At 56.8% G+C, this 23,452-nt stretch overlaps 1 protein-coding gene across 1 annotated transcript; it reads right to left on the reverse strand.

The window, feature by feature from the left end:
* Nucleotides 1-17,204: 17,204 nt before the first annotated feature.
* RPL3 (ribosomal protein L3) lies at nt 17,205-23,188 on the reverse strand. The gene is made up of 10 exons (XM_084506459.1): nt 23,058-23,188; nt 22,139-22,331; nt 21,343-21,511; nt 20,350-20,485; nt 19,694-19,880; nt 19,131-19,291; nt 18,747-18,848; nt 18,169-18,264; nt 17,798-17,917; nt 17,205-17,321 (listed from the first exon to the last, which is right to left on the reverse strand). Exons 1-10 carry the CDS (start codon nt 23,058-23,060, stop codon nt 17,277-17,279), a joined length of 1,212 nt encoding a protein of 403 aa, XP_084362585.1. The 5' UTR covers nt 23,061-23,188; the 3' UTR covers nt 17,205-17,276.
* Between the last annotated feature and the right edge of the window lie 264 nt (nt 23,189-23,452).

The raw sequence follows: 23,452 nt of genomic DNA on the forward strand, positions 1-23,452 counted from the left end.
ACGGGCTGGCTTGTGGCCCCGCAGGAGAGGACAAGACAGGAGCTGGGGTGGTCCCAAGCCAGGAGGTGCACCCAGGGGGGTGCAGGTCGCAGGTGGGGGTGGTTGGGACAGACAGGGCCTGGTAATGCACCCGGGGTCCTGACGAGCAGCGGGGTGTGCTCTCACACCGTACAGAAGTCTGGGCTCAGAGGATGAGTCCTCAGGGACTGCCCTGACTGCTGCTGGTTGGTGGTGGGGCAGGCCCAGGTCCATCAGGAGATGCAGCAGAGGTCCAAGGTGCATCCTGGGGGTAAAACCACCTGGCAGCTTCGGGCTGGGGGCCATCCGGGACAACCAGTGAGGAAACTGGGACAGCAGGGAGCAGAACCGGGCAGAGATACACCTACAGCATGGCTCAGGCCAGCAGCAGGCACCTGAGCTTACCTGGAGCCCCTGGGTCCCTGGGCAGAGGGTTGGGGGTCCCGGGAGAGCCTGGTCGGGGCCACTGAGCCCCGCTGGTGCCCTCGGGGTGCTGCCAGCCGTTTGCCACCCGCTGGCAGGACATTCCCAGCTCTTCAGGGCGTGGGGCCCATAAATCTGTCCCTGGTGAGGCTCACCATCTGGGCAGGATGTGGATTACCTAACCCAGCCAGAGGGAAAAGAGGCTTGAAAGCCAAGACACACCTGAGCAACACGTAGCCGGGCTGAGCTATCCTCGCCTGGCCTCTTCTTCCTCTCGCTCGCTCTCCCTTTCTGGAATGACAGCGCAAGACACTGCCTCCATCTCGGCGACCTATGCCAAGAAACTTTTATTTTTAAATTCACAAACAATGACCTAGCAGCTGCTCCAAGCCTTTTTTTTTTTTCTTCTTCTTCTTTTTTTTTTTTTCTTCTTGGTAACACAGTGGAAATTATATATATATTTAATTAGCTCATCGGAGCTAAATTTCCCTTCCCACCATTCTTCATTAAAGGCAGATGTAAAATGACCCCCGACTCCAATCTCTATTGAAGGGGGTGTGACCCCTCTCCATCAAACACAAGTTTCCAGAGTGCCAGTTTCTCCCATCCTGCCTCTTTGCTTTGTCCAATTGTTGGTGGAGGGAGCCAAGAGTTTAAAATGCCATTTCGGCTGCCTCTCCATTATCTTGGGCAGAGGGAGGGTCGAGGTACCTCAGAGAATGGAAAAAGCCAGATAAAGGAGGAGAGCAGGGCACAGATATACCCTCACGCCGCGCAAGCCCTTGGATCCAGCTTTTATCCAAGGATCTTATTTGTTTTTGCTGCTAAAAACCATCGGGCTTTGGGAAAATGTCGGCTCTCTCAAGTTTTCTCTGGATTTGATGCCCAGCCCAGCCTGCAGATCTTTATCTTTTGTGTCCAAAGGCTGCATCTGCCCCACGTGTTGGCCAAGTGTCCTCTTTATGGGACAACCCTCCTGACCCACGTGGGGCTGCCAGCTCTGCCAGGGGACCATCACAGTGGGGTTTTCAAGCACTTTCTGGTCCCCAGGGTCCAGAAGTGATGGAAGATGGATCCCCTTTTTCCCCCCTAACCTGCCAAGACATTTCCATGGGCAGCAGGGGCTGGTTCCTCATGCCCCCTGCCCCAGGGTTAGGAGAGGGGCTCATGCTCCAAGGTGCAACCAGAGCTCCTCTTCCCCTCTAAAACAGCCACCTGGGGACTCTCAACACCCGGATTTTGGTCCCTTTGCCGTGTCTCAGAGCTATCTGTCTCTTTTTTCCTGCCTCCAAGTTTGGGACCCGCTCGGTCGCCATCTGGAGCCACAATAGAAGGTCAAGTCGGACGTAAAGGCCGGCTCCTGCCGCTGCTCCGGCGGGCCGGCGATTAGCTCAGACTTATCTCAAGAAAACAGCTCCAGGAACAGCGCAACCCCTCTGCTCAACCTGGCTGGCCTCCCCTTCTCCTTCCCCTTTGCCAGGGGAGCCCCCACGGGCCGCGGGAATTTCAGGAACGCCGGCCACACCAAGCCCCCTGCGGTGACAATGGCTCCTTCCTTCCTCCCCACGTCCCTCCTTCCACCTCTGCAGCTCTCCCGCGTTCCCGGGGCTGCGCCCGACGTCTGCCAGCAAGCCCCGAGCAGGGATCCTCTCCCATCCTCTTGCTCCAGCTGCCCAGAACAGCCAAACTGGATTTTTTTGGGGGAGGAGGGGGGTGCGCCGGCGCTGCGGCAGGGCTCAGGAGCAGACGGTTTTACATCTCTGTCTGTGACCGAGGGTGTGGCTTCAGATTTGGCGCAAGCCGCTCGGAAAAAAGCTCCTGGAGAAGGCGGCGATCGCGCCGGCACCCCTCTGCCTCCAGCTGTGCGTTCGCTCTGCTTGGGTTTTCTTTTTCCCTGCTTTGTTCCTACTGCTGGGATCGTTTTCAGCCGGATCAGCTCCAGCTTGCTGTCCCGCTCCTGCCTGCTTAGGGAGCTGGGGCAGGCACGGCCAGGACGGAGGCACCGTCCCTTCTGCTGGCAGCAGAAGCTCAGACCGGTGGAAAGCGACCCCAAAAGCGCCCACCCCACCCCCCCCTGTCCTCAAGCATCCCCTCGAGGGATGCTCCATGCGTCTACCTCCAGGCGGCCACACAAATGTGCAGGGGGAGGTTGTTGCCACACCATTTCTTGAGCAGCAACGGATGGCTCGGAGGTCCTCCTTCATGTCCCGCACATGTGGCTGTGGGATCAGCCGTGCTTCTGGCAGGAGGGAGCCTTTTCCGAGCTCCAGGCTGAGCCTGAGGAGCCCTCTTTCCCCCAGCCCAGAGCTGGGTGTGAAAGCCACGCAAACCCTGCGTTTCTGGAGGTTTGGGGCTGGGAAGCAGCAGCAGCGCTGCCCTCACCCACTGCCTTCTGCCCCCTCCCCAGCCAATTCCCTGACACAGTTCCTATATAGGCCACGTTGCAATCAATTCTTAAGTTAATGAAACCCTGAGCTAGCCCCCTTTTTTCCTCCCTCTGCTGGGAAACCATCCCAGCGGGCAAAACAACTGCCAGGTATCTGCTATCAGCTCCGAGGGAGGCACGCTCCCAAGGACACGTGTGGGAACCTGGCAAGGGTGTCCCACGGGGAGGGGGCAGCCCGGGGTTGATTTCCCTGGTGCTGCTTTCGAATTGAATGGCTGCAGCTCAGTTCATCTTGGGGTAGAAGAGTCCTTCCCCCTGCTTTTCGTGGCCAAGCTGGAGGAGCCGGCTGCCTCTTCCCTCATAACAGGCTCCCGGATCCGTAGTGATGCTGGCCTCGCTCTGCACTGGCTTCATCAGGAGCTGGTGACACTGGGATATTCCCTGGCCCTCTTCCAGCTCCGCTTGGGGAGGCAGCGATGCACTCACCGAGTCGCAGAGACCTGTGATTTTGCCTGGAGATAGCGCCGGGCAGAAATGCCAGGCTTGAACTGGTGCTTCAGCAAAAAAATGCAGGCAAGCAGGAAGGGGCCGGGGTGTGGGGGGGGAGGGAGCACAAGTTGTACAGAACAGATCCTTTAGCCCCGTCTGGAAGCAGCGAAAAATCACAACAATAGTAATATTCATCGTCATCGCAGCCCTCAAATATCCATTTCCATCTCGCCGCTCCTGCGTGTGCGCTGACCCATTTACTTTCCCTGGTGAGACAGGGAGGGATTGTTAGCCTATGGCAGGCGTGGGGAAGCAGATATCCCCAGCCCCGCGGAGAGGGCTGGTAGCAGGGTTTGGCTGATAAATCGGTTCCTGTCCTCTAATTTCACGTTCGGAAGACTCTGCAGGGGAGAGGTGTCCTAAAAAGAAGGAAGAAGGCCCTGTTGTGGCTGTGCTAAGCCATGCAGCGCTGCACCAAGCAACTCATCTCTCCGAAAATATTTGAGACGATTTTGTCCATGGTGCATGGGCATGTGGGACGGCGTTTACCATCACTGCGAGCTCCTGAGGTCGTGCTCTGGGCCTCAGCTGTTGGTGCTGGGCACCTCGCAGTGGGACTAAACGCGGAGCCACCGGGGCGATGCACGGGGCCGCCGTGTGCGGCGCTGCACCGGTGGCTGAAGCCCTTTTCCCCGGCCAGGAGACCCGCTGTGCCTGCAGCTCTGTGTCACCACCAGCCTGCCCTCAATGGCAGGCATTGTCCCAGGGAAAAGGGCAGCCGGGCAGCCGGCAGCGAGCGTGCGGGAGCAGCTGGGAAGGGATGCGGGGGCAGAGGTGGCCGCGGGGACGGATGGGGCTCGGGGCTCGGAGGAGCTCTGGGGTGGCTCGGTGAAGATCGTGGGGAGAAATCAGCCGGTTTCTGCACCCAGAGCCTTGGTGGGGAATGTCTAGCAGCAGAAAGCTGAAGGCTTCCCCGGGCAATCTGCTTTTCCCATAACCGGCCCTGCCTTGCTTTTCTCCCCGTCTTCAGCGCAGCGCTCGCGGGGCTCCCTCGTCCCCTCTCTCTGGAAAACGTGGTGGAATTTCAGCAATAAATATCCCTCTGATTGCACCCTCAGATGTCTGGGCCAGTTTCTCTAGCGCGGCCCCTTACCAGCCCAGGGTGGGCGTCTGCCTCCACCAGCTCCAGCCTGCCAGTAGGGCCAGGGAACCGCTCACAAAGGAGAGCAATTGACAGCATTTTTTCCTAATCTATTCATAGTTCTGTAGGGCTTCAGGCTCTGCTCTGGAAGCATACGCCGCTGGGTGATCATCTTGCATTGGAACAGCTGCTAATCTCTGCACGTTTGCATCCAGCCGGGTTTTCAGCCTCTGTTGCTCTCGGGGCGTTTGGTTTTGGGGTTTCTGTAACAAGTTGTGTGTGTTTTTTTTTTTTAATTTTCAAAAGCAGTTCCCTGCTCATTATCGGAGAGATCACCCTGGGACAATCATTCTTGAGGGAGGAAAGAATGGAGATAAATTAGAGATGTGTTTAATTGCAATTCGTTTAACATGCCCAGGATGAGCTGGAGGGTGGGCAGGGTAGCAGGGGAGGAAGAAAAGTGAGAGCAGTTTGCCCCCGGGTACCTGCTGAGAGCCCCGGTTCGTTACGCTATGAGCCATCCTCATTTCGGAAAGATCACAGACCTTGGTTTTGCCCCAGACCCCGTGGAACCTCACTGTGCCCCCGGGTATGTCTGTAGGTCTCGGGGAGATTTTGGGATCCTTCTTCCCAAACTGTCACATCCCAACCTTCTCCCTGCTCTCCTTTTGTGAGCCGGGGTCCCAGCGGGGAGGAGGCAGAGCTGCTTTTCCCAGCTGCCTGGAAAAAGAGGTCGGACACCACACGCTGCCAGCAGGAGACCCCAGGGGAGCGGGCTGGGCTGCGCTGCTTGCACCGAGCTCCTCAAGCCTCCAGAGCCCAGCTTCCCTCGGCTGAACCTGCTGGAACCTGCCCTTGCTTTCTGCCAGGCTTCTTTACGTTGGCACAGGCTCGTCTGCAACGAAAAAAGAAGGGGACTTTCCCAGGCACCCGGCTGCAGTGGTACCGACAGGAGGCCTCTCTGAGAACGGACTGAGCGTATCCCTCCTCTCCTAGGTTTCTCCAGTTAGGATTTCTGCTCAGTTTTGTTTGAAATCTGCAGGTCGGCCACGGGCATTTCTAAGTCCCCGGGACCTTCGGAGAGGAGCCGCTGTCTTGCACCATCAACCTCCAACACGAGATGAGAGGATGGAGATATGTGCACCTCCCTTGCCTTTGGTTTCTGTCCCCCATCCCCATGCGGGGCAGACCCTTTTATATTCATTTCTTTATGACCACTTCTTCAGAGGTTTGTCTGTGCTACCTAAAAACGCCGTCAGAAAAGGCCCAAGCAGCAAAACTAAAGATTTTCTTCAATAAAAGAATCCAGGCTGGCATCCTGAGAGATTCCTAGAGCCGTTTGTGTTGCCCGAGAGTATGTGAGACACACGAAGGGTGCTGGCAGGACGGCCACGGGACTTACTGGAGACCAACACCCTTCTGGAGCAGCAGCTGGAGGCCGGGCAGATTACACCACCGCACCTGTAAGGGAACAGCACGCCAATATTTGGGCAACCACACCGAGCCACGGCTGAGCGAGTGGCAATCGCATCCCCGCACCAAGCCGAACAGCGCCAGGACGGATAAAAAATTCTGAACAAACGTGGTACTACCAAGCCTTGCAGGCTCCCTGCCTTCCCTGCCAAACCCAACGCGGCTCCTGCAGCAGCGCGGAGTCGAGCTGCTTGTCAGTGCTGCGACAAAAGCGTTTCCTCCCCGCTCGGGCTGGCCATCTGTTCGCTCCTCGCCTTGAAACGATTTTTCCTCCGCCGCTCTGTAACCCGATGATCAATAGCTGTGCCGTTTCTGGCAGCTGCTGCGCTGCGTTAAAACCCTTCCCAAGCGCTCCTCTTACAGGGGTGGGGTGGAAGGGGCCTGGAAATCTTCACGGTGGTGTTGGCCGCTGGTTTGCTCCTTCTGGGCCTCGGTTACGTGACGCTGCTCGAGGTTGCGGTGAGCTCTGTCACCGTCACAGGGCCAAGGCCACCATGCACTGCTTGTATCTGATGGGAATGACTCGAGGCCGTGGTCCTGGGGGGCTCCCCAAATCGAGGAGGGTGCTGTGGGTGCCTGGGTGAGGGCTGATGTACGTAGGCGTGATGTGGAGGGTGTGCTGGGGGGTGACGGGAGTGCAGTGGGGCCAGGACCCCCATCGCATCCCCTCACGACAGGGGAGGAGAGGCTCCCTGGGGAACAAGGGAGCATTGAGCCCGCCGTATCTCTCCGGGGCTCGGGAAGCGGAAAGGCGATAAGAGCCCTCTCAGAGGAGGAATTCCTTCTCACTTTCCCCTTTCTGTTTGCTTTCTGGCGGAGATAAGGCCAGGCTCAGGCAGGTGGCTTACCTGGAGGCCTGCGCGAGAAGGGGCAGCCCCAGTCACCCCATGCCCATCCCTAGCAGCACCCCCGTCTGCTGTGTGCTATGTGAGGGGAGCACCCTGGCCACAGCCCCCTCTCCTTGTCCCCAAGGCTGTCCCTTGTCCCCGTGTCCTCCTGTCCCCACTCGTGGTGCCCTGCCGGTCATCACCAGGAGCCGTAACCCAAGGAGCAGCTCGGAAAAGGAACGAGATTAGGGGTGGTACGGCCAAGGCTGATAACGATGGAAGAATATTTGGGTAGCATTTCACCATGGGCCTGTCGGGGAGGGAGCTGTCTCTGGCCTGGGCTGGAGATGTGGTAATGAAGTCGATCCCCCTCCCAGCCCGCTGTCAGGGCACTGTGAGGCTGTCAGACCCCATCCCATAACAGTGACGGGCCCTATTCAAGGTGAGGGACACGGGAGAGCAGCAGGACCGACACCGGTGGTGGCCGTGGCTCACTGGAGGACCCCAGCACAGCTCCGAGCCCATCTTTCCATGGCTGTGATGTCCCCAGGGACTGACCGAGTGACGTGAGGCAGTGAGGGACAAGCACACCGCCTGGGCCAGCTCCTCGACCACGGGAAGGAGACGGAGGAGGTGCAAGCAGCCGGACCCAGCGAGGCTCAGCCTGGTGCCAGTTTTCCCCAGAGAGGCTGAGCTTGGGAATCCCGGAGCGTGACGGGGCTTGCGGGTTGCTTCCCCAGCAGATGTGGCTGATGAGCAGGAGCGTTATTTTGGCTGGAGACGGAGGCTGCGGTGGTGCCCCAGCCACACAGCTCCCCAGTTCTGCTGGCACCCACTTGCCAGCATCAGAAATGATGTGCAGGCTCTTCAAGGTGGGCACAAAAATCCAGATTTTCCCATGATTTCTTGGTGTGACGGAGCCAAGGAGAGGGAAAAACAGAAGATGGAACAAGGAGAGCACAGCATGGAGCTGGTGTTTTATCCGTGGCTGGAGCAGGGTGTGAGCACAAAACTCAATGGGATTGACTTTTTGGAATGGGATTTTTGCTTTGGGAATGGCCTTTTAGAGCTGGGAAAGACCAAATTCAGTCCTTTTAGGAAGGGATTTGTGGTCACAGCTTCCAGTGGGGTGACCCAGACATCTCCTCGTCCCCTGAAACTTGCGCCGCATGGCGATGAGCAGTGCCCAGCCCCCCAGTCCCCCGCAGGGCTGAGGCTGGGATGCATGTGCCAGGACACCTGGAGGTGGTCCCGGTGTCTTGGCCATCCCCTGCTCTGATTCATTCCTGCTGTTTGTCATCCCTCCTTGCCAAAGGCAGGGCTGGGGGAAGAGAAGGTGACTCAGGCTCGAAGCCCAGGTGGCCGTCCTAGCCCAGGGACACCTGAGGGCATCCGGCGTGGCAGGAAGGCGGTGGGGAAGGCGAAGGTTCCCAGCGGGGCCGTGAGGAATAGCTGCCGAATAACAAGGGTTTCCCTGCCTCATTGTGTGCCTCGGCATCTGGGAAGCTCATCAAGCCCACGCGGCGGCGGGGTGAGCTCATAGCCAGGCGGGAAGGCAAACCCGCGGGCTTTGTCTGCTCTGAAGCTGCCTCCAGCCCTTGGCTCCCCCGTGGTGCTGCCACGGCCCCTAGCACCCCAATATCACCCCAATATCACCCCAATATCACCCCGGTATCACCAATATCATCATGGTGGGATGAGGAGGTAGGGTGGTCCTCGGCAAGTGTACCCACCGTGGCATTGCACCCACTGTCAGGGCCACCACGGCCTGGTACCAACACCCCCAGAGCCCAAATGCTCCGGGGAAAAGGGGACAGAGAGCACTCAGAGGGCAGAAAGCAGGGAGAGGAAGGTGAGGAAGAGGAGGACGACAGCAGAGGAGGTGGCGCTCCAGGCATGGGGAGCTAGGGCAAGCAGATGGGTTTTGGAGAAGGAGGTGGAGGTGGAGGTGGAACCGCTGTTAATGAATACTGTATGCAACCTAGCCATTGAAATAGATGGTGCAGCGAGATTAGAGGTCATGGAAAGTGTATTACGAGCCTCGCATTGCTTTTATTCACTGGAGACCGCTGGAAAAACAAGCAGGAAGACGGCACAATGGGTCCCCCCCAGCCACATCTCGGCATACATTTGGAAGACAATGGAGAAAACGATTAACTCCAAGAGTCCTCTATCCTGTCTCCAGCAAGATGCATGCCTTGTTTTGCCTGGCGAGGAACTAGGGATCAAACAGACAATGCCAATTACAAAAAAAAAAAAAAAAAAAAAAAAAAATCTCTTCGAAATTTCTTCAAGGGGAAAAAGGGGGAGGGGAGAGGGGAAGGGTGACGCAGCCAGCGGGGCTGAGCACGGCCTGAGCGAGCTGGGCCTTCTTCTGCCACGGCACCTGGCTTCCAGCCTGTCACCTATCTTAATTAGATAGATTATCTAATTAAATCGCTCTTCCATTGGTGTTCCTCTCCCTCCTGGCAGATGCTGGCTTTCTTTCCCAGGAACCAGGGAAGCTGTGCAGCTCTCCTCTGGTTCTGCTGTGCCCCCTCACCTTCCCTTTTTGGGTAACCATCACTGAGAAGCTCACATGGTTTCATTGAGTATTTTACAGTTCTTCCCTCTCTACCCTGCTCTGCTCCCCGCTGGGTCCTGCACCACGTGTATCCTCTTTGCGTGGGCCTGGAAGCTCTCCACCACTGGTTCTCCTTTCAAAATGAAGCAGGGAGGCGGTGGGAAACAAGCAGTACGGGCGGAGGAAGGCTCGGAGGAGAGGAGGAGGTGGGCAGAGGCGTGGGGCAGCCCCTCCTAGGAGCACCTGCTGCTGCGAGCCGCCCCCTCGCCACCGCTCCCCGTGGAGCCCCAGGGAGGTACCGTCACGTCTTGGCTCTGGAGGAGAGGGGATATCCTTAACATCACTCCTCCAGGTATTTTGGCTGAGCATCCGGTCCCCTCTTCCTCTCCCCGAGTTCCTGTCCTCCGGGTTGAGCGGTGACCTCAGCCCGTTGTTGATTTCAGAGATGCAAGACCTCCCTGCGGTTCCTCCCGGGCCAGTGGGCTACTTGCTTCATTTCCTAAGCCTGGAAATGACCTGTTATTTCGGAAGATCCTTCCCAACCCTGAAATCAGCCTCCTCAAGCGAGGGTGCTGTGTTTGCTGCTTTGCCTCGTGCACCTCCCTCCTCCTCCTCCCCCAGCCTGGAGGGGTCCCGGCCCCTAATTTAACCGGGGGCTGGTGGGGTGCCAGGAGGTTGTAGGGAATGGGTTCAGCCCCCAGTTGGACGGGTCCTTCCCGGAGCAGGCAGGTTGTGCCCCAGGAGCTGCAGTTCTGTGAGAGCATCCAGCTTCCCGCGCGTTCATCTCACGCTGGGCCCCGTCCCGCAGCATCCAGCTCACATCCTCAAACCCTTTGTGTTCTGTATAAACATCTCTGCTCAGCCCTTCTGAAGGGCGTCAGAGGAAGCCGTGGCCTACAAAGAGCACCGAATCTTTGTGTCATGGTCTGGCCCGTTTGTCCTTCATGGACACGTTCAGCCGTGTCCGAGGCAGGGAGCAGGCCGAGATGTGTAGGGGCTGAACGTCTTGCTGAAGCTAATGTGTGGTAGTGGTAGGGGCAGACCCCCAAATTCCTTCTTCCTGAGATCAAATTTCCAAGCTGGGTTCATGACAAGCCCCCGGAGCATCCCACAACCACCCCACAGCTTCAGCACCCTCCCCACAACTGGAAGCCCACGGTGTGTTGACCACCACATCGCCACGGGTGGCCTGGGCCATCAGATGCTCCTGCATCCACACATGGGGACTGAATGTGGTTCTTCCAGGAAGGAGGGCAGGTGCAGGTCAATTTGGAGTTTAAGGAGCCAGAGGAGGACTTGCAGCTGGGTGGAAAGCAGCTGCAGGTGGCGGGGCAGCTCACAAGAGGGGCAGCCACGGCACAGGGGTGCTGGAGCTGGGGGCGAGGGGGGATGGAGAGCATCCGGAGTTGTAAGTGAGGTCAGGTAATGCCTCATATAGCAGTTCCTGTGGCGCTCTGGGAACAGACAAACAAGGCCTTCCTTCCTCCCGGCTTCCTCCTCCTCGCCAGGGCTCCTTTTCGGGAGAAGCAGCGGGACGGATCGCTCCTCCTGCATCACCACCAGCATCCCCCCGGGGAGGCTCACCTGGCCCCAGCAGTGTGGGACCCACGCGTGGGGTGATCAGTGAGGGTGTCCTGGGGTGTCCTGGGGCTTCCCGAGCTGCTGTGGGCACAGGCAGGGCAGCACCTGCTCGCCTCCGAGGTGCTGGTGCTATTTTGGGGTGGGGGAACCCAGGGAAACAGCGCTGCCACCCCCTCGCAGAGCCAAGATGGGCACTCGACCAGGTGTGGGGTTGAATGGCAGCGCTATTTTAGGGATGTTTCCTTTCCCTCTGCAGGGGCTATTTCTGGAGGCTGAGTGGGTACCGAAAGGGCCAGGATACGGTGTAGATAAGGGGACGATGACATTTCGGCACTCGTGCTGCAACCACAAAAGCCACGCAGGAAGGAAGGCCAGCCCTGGGAACAGCAGCGCTCCCTGCAGAAGCCTCCAGGCTCCTGGCCCTTGCTGGAGGCAGTGGGGTAGAGGTGCTGTGAGCTTCCCCCAGCAGTGCCACCCTATAGGGTACCCTCACAGCTCTGCAATCCATGGTGCTCTCTCTGCTGGGACACCCCACAGCAGAGCCACGGGGACAGACATCCCATCGAGGATGGTTTTCCCCAAGGATCCCTCGGGATGCGGCACTGCTGGGCAGCACCTGCAGCAGAGGCAGCGTGCGAGGGCGCTGGGACCCGCCGGGGACGGGACGGGGTTGGCTCGTGACGCTCCAAGGCAGCGCCTCGCACGCTCCCGCTGGCCTTTTCGCTCAAAGTTTCCTTTTGTGCACGGGGGACAGAGGGCCCGTTGTGCAGGCGGGGGCATTTCGGGGTGGAGGGGCCAAGCTCCGAGGCGGCGGCGAGACCCGCGCCCACGCCGACGTGGCGCGCTGCCCGAGATCCCGGTGAGGGCCTCCGGAGAAATCCCGGTTTATTTAACCACAGGGCGGCCGTGCCATCCACGAGGGCAGCGTTTCACCCCGCTGGGTGTCCTTGAGCCCGTCCTGGTGCAAAGGGCGACAGAGGGGAGCCGTGGGCTCCACGAGCCCCTCTGAATCCCCCTCTTTGTTCCCTCGGCGGCGTCAGGCGCTCCTTGCTCTCTCCAGGAGATGATTCTGCTTCCGCCGCGGCCGTTTCCTGTGTTTCTCTCTCCTGGAGAGCCGGGCAGCATCAGCACAAAAACAGGATCCGAGCTGCTTGAGAATTGCCCCGATAACAATGGCCGAGGAGACAGCGCTGGATGGGGCGAACGCCAGCTGCTGGCTCACCCATCCCGGACAGCCCCGGAGCCGCTTGCGTGGTGGGGATTTAGGGCAGGGAACGAGCAGCCAGAAAGGGGAAATGTGGGGTGGCCCCATGCCCAGCAGTGGGTCTGTCCATCCCCACACCCTGCTCACGGTGACGAGGCAAAGGGACCTTGCAGGTGGAGATCCAAAATTTGGGGGAAGCCTCACCCTGTGGCTCAAAATCCCCACCTGGGTCTAGCTGTGGGTCTGGAGGAACTCCCAGCCCCACTGTCCCCACCACAGGGCACCCAACACAACCCTGGAGATGGAGGACCTCAATGCCACCCTGCCCTGCTCCAGCGGGTGGTGGTCCCCACCGCGGGGTGCCCAGCAGGTGCTCAGCACCTTGGAGCAACCTTGGGATGGGGCCCGCTGGCTGGTGGTGCCGCCGAGCCATGAATTCATGGCAAGGGAGGAAAAAAAAAGCTGACTTTTGGCCAACGGAGGAGGTCCCTGACCAACAGAGGCAGGAAATAGCAACGGTGAGCTAACAAATAAAAGGCGCAACCGTGCCTCTGCCTTACATGGTCTTCGTGGGGAGTTTCCTTTGTTTTTCAGGTTGGCTATTTATACCTTGGAGTGTGAAGATGATGTCAGCCATCAGAAAACAAGCCCCAGGGCTTTTGGGAGGGCTGAGCTGTCCTCCAGCAGCAAGGCACAGAGGCTGCCTACGGGGGCGAGTGGAGACAGCGGGGTGTGCAGTCCCCAAAAAGTCCCCTTGCACCCTTTTTCCCCCTTTTTTTTTTCTCTGCCTCACCGGGGAGCAGCCTGCGAGGGGCCAACCCCATCACCCTGGCGGTGCCAGCGGGGGGACGCGGGGATGGGGTCCCCCATCTCACGGGGTTTGGTGCTGGGATGCTGGCAGCAGGGGCGGGCAGGGAGAAGCCGTCGGGAGTTCAAGGCTTGGCAGTGAACTTGAGACAAGCCAAGCTCTTGCTGGTGACACATGCATCAGGTGTTCGGAGACGATAACAAAACCCGCCTGAGGTCATCGATATTTAATTAGCAATAGGCTCGGTTAAACATTAGCCCCGGGGCCAGGAGGGAGGGGGAAAGGGCTGCTGTGAGCAGGGAGATTTAACCCTTCGTGGAAGGGCAGGGGAAGAAGAGGGACGGCTGCCCACACGGAGAGAGGCTCCTTGGCCAAAGCTCTTTGTTATTTTTGTTATTCCCATCACCATCAAAGCTGGCATGGGGCAAAACGCCCTACTCCCCACGGCGTGTCACCAAGGCACCCTCCCCTCCAAAATCCCCTCCTGGCTGCCCCGAACCTAACACCCATCGCTCGCCCCGGAGCTCGCAGGCTCTGCTGACAGCCGAGGCTGGGCGGGGGACATGAAAAGGAGCCGCGGCCCCCGGCACCGGGGACACCTGGGGAAGGCTCCTGCTGGGAGAGGGGAGAGGGAATTGCTTGGGAGACGGCAGCACCGAGGCAGGGACCCTCCCCAGGGACCCTCCGTCCCCTTACCCTGCTCTGCAGCAGGCCCATGGAGAGGAGGGAGGCGTGGGGCAGGGCTGGAAGACTTCCAGCCTCCCCAAAACAAGGGCAGGGCGATGCCTGCTCATGTTCTCCCTTCTGCCCCGGGGGCCGGTGGTGACACTCGATTTCTTCCCCATGAGCAATCCCACTTCCCCTCACCCACGGGTCCCGAAAAACAGAGGTGTGGGCGGGTGGGAAATGAGGAAACCCCGCGTTTTGGGGCAGCGAGAGCAGCAACAAGAAATCCCCTGCAGCCTTTGAAAGCAGGTCCTGGCTGATGGAGCTGGGAAGCTGGGAAATGACGTGGAAATCGGAGGAGCCCTGGGCTGTGGGACTGCTGCCCCTGCACCCAGCAAAGCCAGCGGGGAGCAGGGGGTGCAGCAGAGCAGCAGATGCAGGGATTTCATCCACAGGGAGTGAGGAAACATCCCGGAGCCGTTTGATCCCATTGTGTGTAGGGAAGCGGAGTGGGCGTCCAGGCTCTCTGTAACTAAACAAAGATTATAAACACCTCCCGCCACCAGCATCCCAGGGCCCCGGCTGCTGGCCGAGTCCCAAGGGGACAAAACGGGCTGTTGGGTCCAGTCCAGACCCTGGCTATGGTGGTAAGATAAGAGCGATGAGCACAGCGGACGTGTCCTGCCATCACCAGCAGCAGCAGCAATGTTTTGGGGGGGATTTATCCCCGTAGAGCTTGGCAGGAGCCCTACCTCCCAAATGGCACCGGGTGTCCCTGGGGACCCCAGCCCAGCCCCGCGCCCACCTTTTGGGGAAGTCGGGAGGTGGCAGGAGATAAATTTAGCCCTCCCCACTTTGCCCAGCGCCTGCCACAAAACCACACGATTCCCCAGCACCATGCTGGTTCGGAGGGGGAGAACAACAAAGGGCTTCCCAAAAGCCACGTGGCCTCCCGCAAGCCTCGCGCTGCCCCGGCGAGCGGTGCCGAAGCCAGGACCGCAGGGAACCGCTCAGGGGTCCCGCAAATCAAACGAAAGCTTGAAAAGGGCCGGCGAGCTGCTCCTCCAGCACCGGGACAGGGGAAGCAGCAGCCTCCAACCTGCCCGGAGTGCGCGGGGAGACCTCCTGGGTTCGGCGCGCGCTGCGTGCACCCGGCCGCGCGTCCCCCCGGGGCGCCTTCATAAGCTCCTCTTCCATGTCAGGCGCGCTTGAAGCTCGCCGCCCGTCACTCAGATCAAAGGCGAGGGGCCAGGGCGCGAGGCGGCGGTGTCAGCTGGGCCGCTTGTGAAGCTAATTGCAAGAGCCAAGCCCCCCGACTTGAACTCTTCGCCTTTCCCTCCCGGGCAGCCTCGCGCGCTTTCTCTCTCATGTCTCCGCTCGAGCGTCGCAGCTGCGCCTCTGTTTCATCTCTGGCAAGGGAAGGAGCTGGGAAGAGGCAGCTCCGGAGCCAGATGTGCTGGGGGAAGGCTGTGAAAGCAGCCCCCGAGCCCCCCGGGGGGCCGGTCGCAGCCCCTGCAGCTGGGGAGCGCCGGGTTTGGGGCCGGGGTTCCCAGGTGCCGGGGGTGAAGGCTGGCCCCAGCTGGGACGGGGAGAGTTCCCACAACGCTGCTTGAGCCAAAAAGCGGGGTCAGGGCTATGCCTGGTGGGAAAAGGGGTCTGCTCCCAGCACCACCAGGCTGTGGGACCCTTCCCCAGCCGCCTGGGTGGATGGAGGCTCTGCAGAAGGAAGGCTCAGGTCAACAGGGCCGGCGGCCGGACCCATATGTCCCCCCAGCTCCAGCTCGGCCTCCCATGGCTTCTCCCACCCCATGGATCTGGGTGGCTTCACCCCAAAGCCCAACGCTCAGCTCCCCAGGTATTATCAGAATATTTCAAAGAGCCCTGGGTGCCCAAACCTTCAGCCGAGCCGGGATTTTCTCCAGGCTGGCCCCACAGGCCTTGGGGACAAGTGTCCTGCACACCTTCTGCCGCCACCATCCACAGAGGGAGGAGCGCCACCTCCTGACACTGGTGTCCTCTTACCCCTAGGTTTTGAGGAGGAGAAAAGATTAAAAAAAAAAAAAAAAGTATTTTTAGGGTTCCTCCCACCCCCCATCAGCAAACAACTACCCCTTCAGGAGCAAACCCATAAAAGCCTGGCACTAGGTCCCCAGCTGAAACAGCTCCGACGGGCACCGAGCACCTCCAACACCAAGAGCACTTCTTCAGGATCGCTTCCTTTTTAATTAGGCGCTAATTCGACTAAAAATCCCCCCCGCTGCCATTACTGCTTGGAAATAAATTCACCAGCCCTCCAGCCGGCGCTGGAGATTGCGCCACAAGGTGCCGTTTGGTAAAATGAGGAGGTTTGAAAGATTTTCTGGCAGGGTGGGATCACTCATCATGGGTTTTCATCCCCGACACCTCACTGCTCGGCCCGATAATCCCAGTTCCCTCCGACACCCAACTGGTGGGATCAAAGCAGCAGGAAAACCTCCAGCCCCCAAAGCCAGTGCCTCGAGATGGCTAAAGGTTGTGAATTCTGCTTTTCCTGCATTGGGGAATGTTAATTTAGGGCTCTGCTCTACCTACCTGCCAATCTGAGGGAGATTTGAGGGAAAAAAAGTAAAGATAAATGGTGGTTGAGACCTCTCTTGTTACAGTTGGCTGTGACCAGCCAACAGGTTCATGTGTTAAATGAGGCTGACAGGGAGCCAGCCAGATCCTGCAGTCATGGAGTCTGGTTTCTAGGGCAACAAGGTAAATGTTTTCCCTCCTTCTGGCCACCTTTTAACTCTTACAAGGTTCTTACACATCACCCCCAAAAAAGCATTTTCCCGCATCTGCTCGCTCGATCCGATCAGAGCAAATAGCGTCACGCCGGGCTCGTCTGGGAGCAGCCCCGCGTGTCAACTCATTTGGCACGTAAATCGGCGGGGTTCTCGCCTTAATCGCTGCCTCCTCTCCAATTATGGGCAGCAAAGGCAACACCAGCGCAGTTATCTAAATTTACATGAGCCTCCAGTCAGGCTATGGCCCGCGGCACGGGTGATCTCACTATTGTGGCTGGAGGCACCCGAGCGCTTGGGACTGCGCTGCCTTTCTTGGTATAACACCACGGCTCCCATAAATGCAGGACTCACGCTGCTCAGCTCCGGTCCTGTCCTGCACCGGGACACTCGGCTGGGAGCAGCAGCCAGACGGCCTCCCCAGCACAGGGGGAGGATTTTCAGCCAGGCAGTAATGCGACACCAGCAGCCCCCGCAGCTCTCCCTCCTCACGTTGCATTGAAATGCTTGGTGTCAGGATGAAAATGTCACCCTGCTCACCAGCAAGCCCGTTCCCTACCACCAGGCAGTGAACCCACACCTGCAGGGACAGGGAAGATTCAGGGGGATTTGGGGCAGATGAAATGCCTCAGTAAATGCAAATACTATTTCATATAGCTGTGTATAAATGCCTTGCTCTGCCCCAACACCTTTGCTCTCTGAGAAGTGTAGGGAATGAAGCTGTCATTGTAGGAACCCTGTTAGTATTTGGGTGTTGACAAATGAGATTTGATCCTTCGTTTTGGCTGATCCCATGCATAAGGCCTGCAGGCAGAGTACCAGACTTGACGCGGCTATATATAAACCCAGTGACAAAGTGAAATTCTTTAAAATCTTTATTTTTTGGTCTGAGAGCACGCAGGCTGCAGAGCACAAGATGGTTCCACACATTAAGCTGCCTCCTCTTTTGCAATGCGATCTTTCTTGAGTGGTCCCTGGAGGAGAGAGAATAAATTATGTTAACAGCAGTCTATTGCACACTGATGACCACATCACATCCCAATTACAATGCTGCAATTTTTACTTAATTTCTCTCCTCTTGCTACAAATAAGTCTTCAATGACACCATCTGTTCCAAATCCCAAATCCCAACCCCACAGCTTCAGTGGAAAGCTGAACTTGGCACAGCCGGGGCTGCGCTGAATTAAGACTTCAATTTTAGTGGAGAATTGTTGGTGCCACCTAGCGGGGAAGCTCCTCTGCATCCACAGAGTACGGGATGACACAGAAAGGACACAAGTGACACAGGAAGGACACAAGGACTGCAGATTTGCCTTCCCAAATGACAAATAGAGCACAGCACAGCTCGGCCTTGGGGCAGCCCAAAGGCTGAGCTATAAACTGCCATTAACCAAAAAAAATAGTGTAAAGTGCAACACCGAAATGTGCCAGATTTCAGAAGTGTCCTTACCATGAAAGACTTCTTTTCCTCGGCTGTCTGGAAGCGGCCGTGACCGAATTTGGAGGTTGTGTCAATGAACTTCAGGTCGATCTTCTCCAGGGCCCGACGCTTGGTCTGCACAAGCAGGGACTACGAGAGAGATGGCAGGTGAGCACAGCAGCAGCACCCTTTCTGCTCATCACCCCCATGGGTAACACCTCAAGTCACTCCAAACTCACACTTCAGCTGCTAGGCACAAGGCCCATTTGCTAATAAGAAGCACATGTTCACAGTCTTTCAGGCCAGCTACACGAATCCCCACAGCCCAGACACCTGGCTCAGGGGCAGCGCAGCTGCTCCAAGCTGTTCCAGCCCACCTGACAGGCATCTGCACGACTCACCTTGCGCAGGGTTAGGACCCTCTTCTTGGTCCCAACGACACAGCCCTTCAGCATGATGAAGTCGTTGGTCACCTCGCCGTAGTGGACGAAGCCTCCCTGAGAAGGGAAAGGACAGTCAGTGCTTGCTAAGAGGCAAGATCATGATCCCCAGCTTGCTTACTGCCCCATGTTCTGTGCTGCTTCTACGTCTTGGCCATTCCTACATTCACTCAAGTCCCCATTTCTTCTGTTACCTTTCACTGAGCCAAGTTTCTCGCTGCTGTGTGACTTCTGCTGAGAGCAGCAGCAACACCAAGAGGCTGACGAAACAGCAGAGACTGCTTCCCTGGCTAAACGATTCCTTATTTACATGAGCATCGTTCCTAGGTTTGTAACATCCCTCTAGACTGCTGCCAAATACTAGATGCAGTAAGCACAAGTTGCACAAGTCAGTACCAAGAATGACTCAGCAGCAGCAGCACCACCTCCCACAGCAGCTTTTTTCCTCAAGAACTCTTCATTGAATCATTTCATATCTCATACCACACCCATTTGCCTCCCAAAACTGCTACTCTCTCCACACAGCTGCGAGGACTCACCAGAGGGTTGATGCTCTTGTCAGACAAGTCATAATCAGTCGATGCATTGTTTTTGATCAGCTTTCCATCCTTGATTTGGTAACCCTGACCGATCTTGTAGATCTAAAACGACAAGGACAGTAGGAACAAGGGTCAGGCATCAGTCAGAACGCAAACAGTTCTAGTTTGGGATGGAGAAGAGTATCTGTTGCACTTGATAATGTGGCCATACTAGGATTTTATGGCTATCTATTGTATATGGCTACAGTTACAGCCCCCAAAATGGCATTCAAGCCAACAGAGCTAAGCCACCAAAGCACAACTCTCCATTTATTCCCACTCCTGCAGTAAGTGAGCCTGGCCAGCTCCTGTTCCTTCCCAGCAGCTTGGAGGCACACACCTTACCTTCTTATTGATTTCAGTTCGATGGTGATAGCCCTTCTGACCAGCACGGGCCACGGAGAAGGCCACGCGAGCAGGATGCCATGCACCAATACAGGCCACCTTGCGCAGCCCCCTGTGAGTCTTGCGGGGCAGCTTCTTGGTGTGCCAGCGGCTGGTGACACCTGGAAGAGGAAACCAAAACAGCGTTGCTAACCCTTCTCAAGCTGGGATGCTGTTAAAACGTTCAACTGGAGCTTGAGACACCTTTTGAGCTGCTGTCCCTGGGCAACAGAAGGGACACCCAGACCCAGCACCCAAGGAACTACCTGCTTGGCTTGACAAACCCACCCACAGCTCCCCACAGCCCTCCCCAGCTGTCCCCGGATTGTGTTCTCAGAAGGAAGGCAGCATGGAATGACTCCTCACGGATGTCAGGCGCTGTGCCCAGCGCTTATTCCATGGTCTCATCACTGAACTGTGACAGCAGCACCTCCTCAGCTCTGGGCCCACGCATTTGTGGCAACTAAAGGCCAGCATTTCATTAACAATCGAACCCTGATGACAGAAAACCTCCATGTGGTTACCTTTGTACCCCTTGCCCTTGGTGACTCCGATGACATCAATCATCTCATCCTGGCCAAAGACAGTTGACACAGGCACCTGCTGCTCCAGCTTCTCCCGGGCCCAGTCCACTTTCTCAGCAACGGTGCCACCGTTCACCTGGATCTCCATCAGGTGAGACTTCTTCTGTCTCAGGGGAAGCAGGCGCATCTAGGACAGAAAGGATGAAATTTAGTTCCTCTTCAAGACAAACCTTGTATCAATTATCCAGGATCTTTCTAATCCTGGCCTTATCTTTTTTTTTTGGAACTGAACGTACCCTTTTTTGTCTAGGCACTGGAAGTTAGTTGCATTTAATAGTCGAGTCCTAGCTAGACACTTTACATCACTTATAGCCAACTCAAAGATGGAATTACACCCCCAAAAAGGCCTGGCAGAGCACTGATGGCTAGGGCCACACTATTGCTGCCTCCTGCAGTGGCCACAGCTGCCCTCAAGGCTACTCACCCACACTGTGAGCACACACTGTGTGCAGAATGAGGACTACTGGCACTTTTCACGTGCTCAAGTCATCACCAGACTGCCAGGTGGGCAGAAGTCTCCCTACTGAAGTGAAGCAAGCCTTGCGCTTGCAACCTTCCTTGTTTCTACAGTGTACCCGAGTGCTGCAGACACTTACCTGAGTGTGAGCCATGACTCTAATAACCTGGCAGTATTTCTTCATGCTATTGAAATCTTTCTCCAACTGCTTTTTGCCCTCCTCATCTTGCCATTTCTTGCAGTATTTGGTGAAGGCCTTCTTCTTGGACTTGTGCCTTCAGGAGCAGAGCAGAGACAAGGTTTGGCTAAGCCCTTCATCGATCCCCCCCAGAGGGGGGATGAGCGGAAGGAGCTGCCACCTTCGCCGCTTTGGGCTCATTGCCAGCTTCTAAGGAATCTTTTCCACTGGCAAGCGGAGCCTGGAGCTCATCAGGCAGAGGCAAGATTGCCAACGCTGAGCGGAGCTGCCATGAATCCCAAAGCACATTAACATTCACAGTACAGAAGACAAAAGACTGTAGAGAGATGTTGAACAATTAACAGAGTAACAAATCTTTAAAGCCATTGTGTCAGATGCTATCAGCTATCAGCTGCACAACACCCTTGGAAGCCTGAGCTACGCCTGACAGGTCGTCACTGCAACACCCGCGAGAATGATTGCGCTGCTCTGACGTCTTCTCGGCCTGCCAAGCTCATAAACAGGCTGCAGGCTCGAGACACGCTGGAGCCGTGCTCAGACAAACGTGCATGTTTGGACCACAACAACAGTGCCTGGAACGGCAATCAGAACTAACACTCATCTTCCCCTTTCCTGAGCAAACAAGGCCACAGTCAGGACTCGACACTCATCAACAAGCGCCAGAGGCGATTTCCTTATGTCCGCCCGTCGAAGTTATCATCACATGTAGCCTGCTGGGGAGAGCTCAGGCAGAAGCCAACGCTGTCACCCCAAGAATGACACGAACACTAAGCTGTCATCTTCCCAGAAACACCGCTCTAGCGTGGCATGCTTTTAGGCCAGGTCATGGAGGCCAAACTTTAACTGCAGAAAAGCTGCACTAAAGTAACTTCCAACCCAGATTAAAAAAAAAAAAAAAACTTAAGTCGTGAGGCAAAAGTCCTGCTCTCTTACCAGTTCTTGTAGAAGCGCCGCTTACACTCATCACTGATGTGCTCCGCAAAGATGGTCTTGAAGCTGCGGAGACCACGGGGGGTCTCCACGTAGCCCACGACGCCTACGATGACCATGGGAGGAGTCTCTACTATAGTGACTGCCTCAACCACCTCCTTCTTGTTCACCTCTGGAAGAAGACAAATACAACACGTCAAAACCAGCATCAGCTGTTAAGCACCTTCTGCTCCTCCTCGCTCTCAAATCCTTCAGGTGAAAGGTTACATGCCTCAAATTCTTTTCACAAAGGCAAAGATGACGCATGGCAAAACGACCTGCTGAAAGTGGTAATTTAGAGCCTCGAAAAAACTAGAGGCAGGCTCAGCGGGCTGCAGACAAAGCCTGAGAAGCAAAATGGACGGCAGCCAGTAACAGAACTGAATCAGGACTTGACAATCAGCAAGGGAACACCAAAGGAGATTTACTCATGTCTACCCATACAGAAGAGGTCATCACACGTATTCTGAGTACAGATAAAGCAAGACATCATGCTCCTGTGCAAGTCACTGCACATGTCAAGAGGACCATTTATACGACTTCCACTCTCAAAGTCTTGCTGCTGGGACATCATTCATGCTGTATATGGTAACAGGAGGATTTTGGGGTGCTTTATAGCCTGACTGCCCACTCAAGAAACACTTTGAATTGACTGAAGTCTATCTAGAACTAAAATCCACAGCTACCTATGACCTAAAAGTCCATCTTTCAGCACTTGTAAGAAAAGATCTTCCTCCATGAGAGGAACATCAATACGTACTGGATCCAGGTCTGTCAACTTCGCGGACAATGTGGGTCATCCCAGCTTTGTACCCCAGGAAGGCAGTGAGGTGGACAGGCTTGCTGGGGTCATCTTTGGGGAAGCTCTTCACCTTGCCCCTGTGCCTGCTACTGCGCTTGCGGGGCAGGAAGCCCAGAGACCCATGCCTGGGAGCTGAGAACTTGCGGTGAGACTGGAAAAAAAAAGAAAATAAATATTTAATGCCTGCTTCAAGGATTCACTTAACCCCATCTGAGGGCCAGCTGCCAGCTCTTATCTTTAGTGAAAACTATATATAGTGAAAGACTTTTTACATTCTTAAAATTCTTCTCAGTATCAACTACTTGGCTTCTGAAATCCATTATAATATTAGAATATAGTTCTTATTCCTTAACTACGCTTTTCCTAGTTTCCTCAATGTCCTGTTTCAGGCTCGTTTTAAGAAACCACCGACTCGTTACGGAGACACACGTGCTGCAACGTGGTCACAGGGCACCACAAGGATTACAGTACACCCTATAAATCTAGGAATAAAGAAGCACAAATAACCTTACAATGTTTCAATAAAAGCCCCACAAAGACTAAATAATTCCCGGTGGGTAACACGCAGCCCCCCTCCCACCTCCGTTTAAGCAGAATCCCCCCGTTAAAAGCAGCGCGACAAGCAGCAATGGAGGAGGCCCTTTCGGAAGGAATCCCCACAGAAGCCGCGCTAAGCAGAGCGGGTCTGGAGCCATCCCAAACCATTTCCCCCCTCAGCGCCCCTCGCCGCCCCCCGACCCCAAAATGAGCCCGGCGCCGCCTCGCTGAGGAGCAGAGGCGCAGCGGGATGGCGGCCGGGAGGCTGCCGGGGCCGGGATGGCGCCGATGGGCGGCGGATGGTGCGGCCAGGCCGCTGCGGGCCGCCATCGGCACCCACCATCTTGTCCCCGCGCCGCGCCGGAAGGGCCGGGCCGCCCCGCGCCAGCCCTACTTGTAGGCGGCCCGCCCCCCGCCATGGGGCCGGGCTCTCGCGAGTGCGGGAGCAAAATGGCGGCGGGGGAGGGGCTGGCGGCCATTTTGGGCATGGTGGCATAGGGGGATGGGGATGGGGGCTTCGTTATGTCGCCCCCCTGAGGGGACATCTGAGCTCGGTCACCCGTCCCTGTAGGGTTTGGGGTGGGGACAGCACTGCCATGAGTCCTCTGCTCCTCTCCTGGCATTGAGGGTGGCAGCCACAGGTGGTATAAAAACCTGAGGCAGCAGGCACAGCGCTGTTTGCAGTCTCCTCAAGCATGCTCAGCATCTTCCCCTTGTCATACAATACAAATATTT

Source organism: Aythya ferina (assembly GCF_964211825.1).
Source record: "Aythya ferina genome assembly, chromosome: 1".
Classification (NCBI taxonomy): Eukaryota; Metazoa; Chordata; class Aves; order Anseriformes; family Anatidae; genus Aythya; species Aythya ferina.

Bases quoted from the DNA above. Each gene is read 5' to 3' on its own strand.
- RPL3 (XM_084506459.1), bottom strand. The intron at 19,881-20,349 runs GTAAGTGTCTGC...TTTCTGTCCTAG, and splicing joins GAGTCATGGCTCACACTCAG to ATGCGCCTGCTTCCCCTGAG. The intron at 17,918-18,168 runs GTGAGTCGTGCA...TCTCTCTCGTAG, and splicing joins GGGTCCTAACCCTGCGCAAG to TCCCTGCTTGTGCAGACCAA.